Source organism: Mesocricetus auratus, unplaced genomic scaffold (assembly GCF_017639785.1).
Source record: "Mesocricetus auratus isolate SY011 unplaced genomic scaffold, BCM_Maur_2.0 Super-Scaffold_100008, whole genome shotgun sequence".
Classification (NCBI taxonomy): domain Eukaryota; kingdom Metazoa; phylum Chordata; class Mammalia; order Rodentia; family Cricetidae; genus Mesocricetus; species Mesocricetus auratus.
Window position 1 is genome coordinate 71181045 of NW_024429192.1, and position 9399 is coordinate 71190443.

The 9399-nt window shown below is 37.2% G+C and overlaps 1 protein-coding gene across 1 annotated transcript; it reads right to left on the reverse strand.

Moving 5' to 3' along the window:
* Positions 1 to 298: 298 nt before the first annotated feature.
* On the reverse strand, positions 299 to 1704 carry LOC121141801 (olfactory receptor 2L13-like). The gene has a single exon (XM_040750331.1). The coding sequence runs from the start codon at positions 1600 to 1602 to the stop codon at positions 664 to 666; it is 939 nt and encodes a 312-aa protein (XP_040606265.1). The 5' UTR covers positions 1603 to 1704; the 3' UTR covers positions 299 to 663.
* Positions 1705 to 9399: the final 7695 nt, after the last annotated feature.

A 9399-nucleotide genomic window follows, 5' to 3' on the forward strand; every position in this document is an offset into this window, starting at 1 on the left:
TATTGCCCTTTCTTTTTTCTGAGAAGGGTTTCTCTGTGTAACTATGTAGACCAGAGTGGCCTCAAAATTCACAGAGATTCTTCTACTTCTGCCTCCCAAGTGCTGGGATTGAAACCATGTTGCACCACCACTGACAGGCTCTATTGTCTTTCTTATGAAAATAATTCTGCCTGAGGTGAAGTAGTACTTTATAACCAGTGTTCTTATAACATTTCATAACTTCTATGATGCCCCATTTTCAACACAATTTCCCATGTGGGTATTGGTCACACGAAATGTATATAGTAAATATGCAACATCCAAAATATTTTTTGAAGAATAAAACCAAAAGATATGAGCAAAGAAATAATTTGATATCAAATTTTAGAAACAATTTGTCATCTTTGGCATAAATTCTACCCCATTTATAGAAATATTTGTATACTCACAATGTATATGAACCTTGTGTTAATAGTGTAGCAATTTGTTGATATTTGCTGCTCATAATATTGAGTTTGTTACAAACATGTGGGAATTACAATAGTATTCAATAACATTTAAACCTAACAAGAAATGAATCACCAGATATTTATAACATATGCGTGGAACACATTGCATTTCCAATAAAGAGCACTCCTCTGTGACATTCTCCATGGAAACTGGAGATGAGTAGAGAAGAAATGATCAATGTTTAGTGGAGTAGAATGTCCCAAAGACTCTTTTCACGGCCCCCAGGACTTCCTTATTTCTCAGGCTGTAGATAATGGGATTGAGCATGGGAGTGACAATAGTATAGAAGACAGCCAGAATCTTATCTTCTGCGGGGGAACGGAGACTCCTCGGTCGAAGATAAGTGTAGACAAAAGGTGCATAGTAAAAAGTCACCACAGTTAAGTGAGTTGAACACGTGGTGAAAGCCTTTTTCTTTCCCTCTTTTGAGCGCATATGGAAGACAACAAAAAGGACCCATCCATAGGAAGCTGTGATGCCAAGGAAAGGAAATAGGAGAAATAGACTTGTGCTCACAAACACCATGTACTCATAAACCCAAGTGTCCATACAGGCCAGGGGCAACATGGCTGGGATATCACAGAAGAAATGGTTAATGGACCTAGAATGACAGTAAGGAATATGAAGGGCATAGACTGTATGAGCTAAAGAGTTGGTGGAGCCCAATATCCAGGACCCTATGATCATCTTCAGACACATCATTTTGCTCATGCAAGTAGGATAATGAAGGGGGTGACAGATGGCAACAAAACGGTCATAGGCCATGGAGGCTAGGAGCAAGCCCTCACAACATGCCATAGTCACGAAAAAGAATAATTGCACTCCACAGCCGAGGAAGGTAATGCTTTTCTGGCCAGAGAAGAAATTGAATGCCATCTTGGGAACAGTGGTAGAAATGTACATCAGGTCCATGAGAGACAGTTGACTGAGGAGAAAGTACATGGGGGTGTGCAGCCTAGTGTCCACACGAATGAGGTGGATCATGATTGAGTTGCCAAACAAAGCCATAGAGAAGGCAAAAATGATGAGCAGCAAAAGAAGAAGGCCTGTCTGATTTTGTGGAAGCAACCCTATCAAAGTGAAATCACTTGAGCTCTGATTCCATTTCTCCATGAAAATGCATTGCTTTATCTTTCTTGAATAGGGACCTAAAAGTGAAACACATCACTGTATGAAACAGGGCAGGAGAATAGAGAGGACCTAGCTTATAACGGATACTTATACTGAATTCTTCTTCGAACACTGCCATTCTCTTGGGCTTATTTTGAAATCTGACCTGAATATTCCTTTCCACTTACTTCCTGCCACCTTCTCAATTCAAAGGTGTTGCAACATGAGTCAAATAGCTAACACATTTATTACTTGTAGCTCCACATGAGCCCATTGTTTAACATAATTAAGTATAGATTGCATTCCTCCATGTCTTCTGTTATCCCATCCTCTGTAAGACTGTCATTTCTGGCCATCATTCCTCAACTCAACTGGTCCTATACTATACACATCCCATGGATCAAAATAAAGGACAGCAAAGATTAGTTTGTGGTGATTATTCACATAGAGTAACTAATTGACTGGCATTTCATATGTCAGTGGTGAGTACAAATTTTTTGAAAAAGGAAATTTGTTACATAATATTTGAGAATATACTTTTACCATTCTCTAATGAAGAAAGAATGGCAGTGAGGAATACATAGGCAGGGACATGGTAGGTACATAGGACTACTACTAGGCACAGAAAAAATTGGGATGATAAGCATCCTGTGCACCTTCACTACTTCTTAAAATAAAAACTTATGATTTGACAGAGATATAAAGCATACAGAAAAATCACTATGATAAATTCATGCCAACAAAACATGTTCCCTGCTTCTAAATTCTTGTACAGGTATCATATAAAGAGGTCTTTGTTAAGTTCCTTATTTAATATTGTGAGCAACAGGGAAGGGATAGTTGATGAGAACAAGCAGAAGTGTTGTTAAGGAGGGCAGAGGAGTGATTAATTGTGTATAACCTAACAACTTGCATTCTGATATGTATAAGATGGCACAACAATGAGATGTGCTGTTAGGTACATTTCTAGACCTCATACTGGATACTTTTGTTCAGAATGGAGCTACTGTGGGGACCATGAAGAGAAGACCAGTTAGAGGGAATAAGATCTGGTGACTTTTGTGGATTTGAAAACAGTCCCATCTCTCAAAACTATTGTCTCCTGAGTGTGTTAGGACAGTGGGGTGCCTACCTGTTGATTCATTGACCTTTACTCACTGCACAGAAGATACTTACAGCAGACTCTTAACCAGTGTGCCTGCTGAAATGAATGAAATATCATCATTGCAGACAATGGGTTATTATGACAAAGCTGACAAGTTGCAAATCTAATCTTCCCTACCATGCCTTCTGAATAAAGAGGAACCTCTTAAGGACACTTTTACTTTTTTAAACACTGGTTTAGCTGTAATAGAAGGGACATTCCAGTCATCCTCTCAGGAGATGTTTCCAGTATCAAGCTTTGGACACAGTCTGCACAAAACTAACATTTCACATGTTGGATTTCCTTTTTGTTTTTAAATCATATGTCCGTTGATGTTTTCCCAGAACATATGTCTGTATGAGGGTATTAGATAAGACATTGGAGTTACAGTTGTGAGCTGCCATGTGCATGCCGGGCATTAAACCCAGGTCTCTGTAAAAATGATCAGTGCTTATAAACACTTAGCCATCTCTCCAGCTCCACATGATTGATTTCTAAGAAAGGAATGCACAGGTGTGTACTCCTAGATCACTTATTAGTCATTTATAAACACACTTTGATGACAGTTACAGTAGTAATTATTTTTTTCCAATGATAGAAACTGTCATTTTGACAGATAGTATTAGGAAATAGCTATTTTTAGTTAGCCAGATATTTGGGATTGAAGTTTAGGATTTCAGACATTGAGTCACAGTCAAAGATCTTTACCTTATTTCCAGACAATTTCTTTATTTGGTCTGGACGTTATTGAACACACCAGAGACATGGGAAGAACCATATTCTTAACCACATTTTAACCTTAAAATCTTCCAGTGACTCAAGACAGATGTACTATTAGTGTGCCCCTTGATTATTCCAGAAGACATGAATAGTATAGAGTTGTTTAAAACTCTGTCATGAAGAGTCATATTATACAGGAATGCTACAAATGCAGAATGCTACATTAATTTAGCAAAAGTTACAGGTTACACACACAACAGGACACATAGCAAGAAATCTACAGAGCATTAGACCAAAGAGGAAACTGACCATCAGAGTCACTACTTAGACTTAAAACTCCCTCTTGATATCCAAGAACATGAACTTCAATGAGTTGTTTGCATTCAGCATATATCAGGTCCTCAAGAAGTGTCCATCTCTTTGCTCTGTTTTGCTCTTTGCTTTTGAGAAGCCTCAATACCAGAAAACATTCAGCCACTTATTATGTTCGCAACTTTCAAAAATACATTATACAATTCAAACACATTTATGCTGCCCCACTTGCATTTAAGCCCACTTTTTGTTTCTAATTGGTAGTGAAAATTCATAGTCTTCATTCAGGAGAAACTGATTCCTTATGACAAGAAAACCATACCAGAACAGCTCCCCTGTCATCTGGTCCCTCCTTGTCCAAAGTTCTTGTGTTTGTGAGAGAAAGTACACTTACCATGAGATTGTTGCCTGATGACAGTCTGTTGTTCCTAGAAAGGCTTCAACATACCTCTCTGCTCACATAGACTGTCATGTACACCACAAGATCATCTTTCAAATATTTCAGTCCAAAACTCATTTCTCCCTTTTTTTGCCTACCAAGTTCTCTGGAAAGAAATTTTCAAGAATTGTTTACTAGTCATCTTATTTATGATAAAACCAGAAAGAATTCCATTCTTTCCCAAAACAGTTTCACTGCTTGTTCTGAATATCTTTTTTTTTTACCAGTTATTCCATTGAATGATGCTCACAGAACATTTCACTTCCATTTCTCACATGTTATAGTGATGAAAGACAAAATGTCAAATGCTGTATTTTATATGCACAATCTTGGATCACTAAACCTTAGATGTTTCTCTTTTTTCTTCTAATTGATCCCTCATGTGCAAATCTATTGAGATGAAGTCTTGGCCATTTCCCTTGGCTTAGCTGGTCCTAGTAACTTAGTTTTGAACTTAGAGAAATAAATATATGATAATCACCTCTCCTGTAATCATAGAATACCTGAAAATAGACTAAGGAGAGCTGTGTATAAAAAATTATTTCAGAATATGGCTTATGATTTGTAGGGATGTTAGGCAATATGTACCATAGTCCCTCTTTAAAAACTTTTGGACACCAAAGGACTACACAACTGATATTCTGAGACACTGTTTGAGAGAGAAATTCTATGTTCCTTGTCACAGGTTGATGTGGTGGTCTTGTGACAAAGTCGATATTCAGATTCAATTCATGCAGACAGATCCTATGACTAAGAAAACATGTTAGACTAATTTCATTGCAAATTGTGTTCAAATATGTAAATATTCTATAATTTCTGGAATATCCTAGGGATAAACTGGGAAAGCATATGCTAACTGCTTGCATAGTATGTACACAGAAACAGAAATTGTTAGAATTTGTCATTCCAAGTTAAGTTACTATTCTGGCTTAAAATTATGTTTCAATAGTAATTTGAAAATATGCTTAAAGACTTAAATGGTATCTTAATCTTTCTAGTCATATTATATCATAATTTCTTTATTCAGTATATTTGGGTTAATGACTTGTTGCTGTATCTGTAGATTTAATATCTTTTTATGTGTATTTGTGAGAAAATGTACAACTTATCCGTGTTTCAAGCATGGTTCCCTGGAGTTTATTTAAACTTCCCCAAACTCCTCACAGATTCGTTTCCTCCCTTGTTTATTTTATTCATATTTGTTCTCAAACTGGTTGTCTTATTACTATTTAAATATGCTTATTTGTATTAGGTATTCTTGGTTACTAGTCTTGTCTTGGTTTAACTTTGGTAGCTTTGATAAATCTAGAAATTTATCCATTTCTTCTGTTTTTCAGGATTATGAAGTAGAGCTTTAAAAGTGTTCCCTTAAACACTATTCATTTCTTTGGTGTTTGATGTAGAGTGCTTCAGGTAATTTCTGATTCTGTTAATTTGGGTCATTTTTTTTCTTTCTTTGGTTAGTTGGAGCAAGGGTCTGTTGTGCCATTTCATTGATTAGTTCATCCTTTGGTTTATTTTCTATGTATTTGTTTCTACTTCATTAGTTTTCTCTGGTTTTTATTTTTCTTGATTTATAGAAGGGTTTGGATTTGATTTTTTTCCAAAATCTGAGCTGCATCACTAAGTCATTTTTGGTATTTTTCTGACTTTTAAATGTAGGCATTTTGAGCTGTACAATCCCTTATAGGACTGCTTTGCCTTTTGTCCTAGTTGTTTTGTTGTGCGGTCTTTTAATTTTTATTTAGTTCCAGAAATCTTTTATTTCTTTCTTGGCTTCTTCTTTGACACATTCATCAGCTAATAATGAGTTGTTCAATATCCATGAGTTTGAGTACTGACTATAGATTTCATTGCACTCAATATTAAATTCCATTGCATTGTTATTACATAGGAAAGTTGGAATCATTTCAATTTTTCTGAATTTGTTAAGATTTGTTTTTGACACAGAAAATGGTCTATATTAGGAATCTTCATAAGGCTGCTGGGTTTCATGTATATTATTTAGATTTTGGATGAAATATGCTGTAGTTACAAGTACATTTGGTGAATGATGTCATTTAATTCTGATATTTCTCAATTTAAATTTAGTTTTGGTGATCTGTGTGTTGGAGAAAGTCAGGTACTATTGAGGAGTTGATGTTAATCTGTGTTTTTAATTACAGTGGTACACTTTTTTGTGAAAATGAATTTGCCACCATTTATCCTAATGTAAAGGATTATTCTAAGTGGAAACATATGAAAGAAAAGAAACTAAAAGATTAAAGTATGTTGCAAAAGGTTTTTTGAGAGTTGAAGTTTAAGAACATACAATGTGAATATAACTGAGTTAAATAAAATTAAAGATTATCAAAATTCTTAAGGTCAGGAAACCAATAAATTCAATATCCCAAAATGCCAATGAGATGACTTAGTGGGTAAAGACCCTTGCTGCACTGGACTACTTGAGTTGCAACACTAGGATACTTGTAAAGGTGAAAGAAGATTATTGCCTTCACAAGATTTCCTCTGACCTTCCACATGCACTGTGGCATGTATCACAAATTCAATCAATCAGTTAGTCAGTCAGTCAATCAATCAATCAATCAATCAGTCAGTCAGTCAATCAATCAATCAATCAATCAGTCAGTCAGTCAGTCAATCAATCAATCAGTCAGTCAGTCAATCAATCAATCAATCAATCAGTCAGTCAGTCAGTCAATCAATCAATCAATCCCTCTCATGTATCACAAATTCAATCAATCAGTCAGTCAGTCAATCAATCAATCAGTCAGTCAGTCAATCAATCAATCAGTCAGTCAGTCAATCAATCAATCAATCAATCAGTCAGTCAGTCAATCAATCAATCAGTCAGTCAGTCAGTCAATCAATCAATCAGTCAGTCAATCAATCAATCAATCAGTCAGTCAATCAATCAATCAGTCAGTCAGTCAGTCAATCAATCAATCAATCAGTCAGTCAGTCAATCAATCAATCAGTCAGTCAGTCAGTCAATCAATCAATCAATCAGTCAGTCAGTCAGTCAATCAATCAATCAGTCAGTCAGTCAGTCAATCAATCAATCAGTCAGTCAGTCAATCAATCAATCAATCAATCAGTCAGTCAGTCAATCAATCAATCAATCAGTTAGTCAGTCAATCAATCAATCAATCAATCAATAAATCACTCAATCCCTCTCTCACACACCAGATAAATAAATAAAATATAAATTTCAATTTTATAAAACTGCTGAGTATCATTTAAAGTTGATTAAAATGCCAGTGTCCCTCATGTGTTTCCTTTGCTCTTAGGTTGTAGTATGTTCCTGTTTAAAGTTTAGGTTTAATAATCCTATTATTTGCTACATGTAAATGTCACAACAAATAAGTTAAGAAGAGTTAGAGCTGGATCATGGTGGCTTACTGATATAATATGGCACAATGGTCTCTTCCTTAGTGGTCCTAGAAACTATTTCTATCTCTTGAAAATTAATTTTGTGCCTGCTCAGACTCATTTATATAAAATCCTAGGAAGGGACCTTGTAGAAATGTGGGACAAATATTTTGACCCCACATATACAAAACATGTTGTTGGGCCAGGAGGGGAAGCTATAAATTAAAATGAATAGCAGTTTCTATGTTACAAGCATCTATTTTGTTTAATATTGAAGGTCCAAACTACTTGAGCTATGTTGACCTCCTCAGTATCTAATTAATTGCTTATCTCTGTGTGTGTCAGGAAATCCTCCCATAATAGAGTCTTTTGACTTTGCTTCAGTGTTACTCCCAGAAACCAGTAAGCATTGAAATTCCTTTCGGGAGACACTCCAACCTAACTGTGACATCCTTGGTTTGGTTCATAACTTTTCTAGGAATATTCCATCTTATACCACATCAATGCATCAGAGCTTGCATACTTACTCTGGGGTGGAATAATTCATTGTATTCCAGGGCTCACTTTAGCTAAGACTTCTTTTGTCCTTCTACATCATAAGTATTTTTTCTTCTGACTCTTTTACTATCCTTACATTTCATGTGTTTTAAGAATACACTGCTTGAGTTTTGGTAGAGAGCTTGGAAAGACTGTGGCCTCCTTCTTCTAGGCCCCCCACCAACTTTGGCCTGCACTAGGTGAGAAGGGGGACCTGGGAGCAGCTTCTGTCTAAGTCCTGCAGACCCCAGGAGCCTAAGCCCTCATAGCAGCCACTGGCCTGGCCCTACAGTGACTCTTCCTCCACCAATGAAGCACTGCAATGGCGGTGACCTCTGCATGAGGCCTCCTGGACCCCACCAGACCCCTGCCCTCTAGGGCTGGGCCAATGGAGAAGCTCCAGCCAGGCCTTCTCCCAATGTCAGCGGGTGTGACATGGCAGAAAGAATGGTGGCCATTTAAAGACCAAGGTGGCCCTTTGGGGCTAGTGCAGCCTGAGCTAGTGGATCTGTGCAGGCACATTTGGCCATTGCTGGGAGGGAGCTGCTGGGTTGAGAAGCCCTCAGACCTGGATGAACTGAGGCCTCAACAGTCCTTTAGGAAGGTGAGCTAAACCCGGCATAGTGGCCTGACGAACGATTGATCATGGGAGCACCGGCCCTCCTTACACCAGAAAGAAGCCTGGACATGACATCTCATGCCGCAGGAAACGCTGGCGAAGATTTACATGCCACCATAGAAGGCCTTGTATATAATATGAAAAGGCTGCACTCAACCTTTCCCCCGACCCTTTTAGAGAGACCTTTGGCAAAATCTGGACATGTAGCTGTAGAGGTTGCTGATGCAGGGAAAAGTAGAGGTAGGGCATCACATGTGTGTATTCAGTAGTCTTATAAAACATTGTAGACAAGATCGGCACATTCATGGAAACTCTGAAAGCCAGAAAGTCCTGGATAGATATTCTACCAACACTAAGAGACCATGGATGCCAGCCCAGACTACTATACCCAACAAAGTTTTCAATCAATATAGACGGAGAAAACAAAACATTCCATGACAAAATCAGATTTAAACAATCTACTAACTCAGCTCTACAGAAAGTTCTGGAAGGAAAACTCCAATATTAGGAAGCTAGATACTATAAAAAAAAAACACAGGCAATAGATAATTCCACTTTACCAATAGCCAAAAGAGAAAAGGTGCTGTGTGGAAATCCACATACAATTCCACCAACAACAACCATTTCAAAACAATCAAGAATGAGCAATCAATGGTC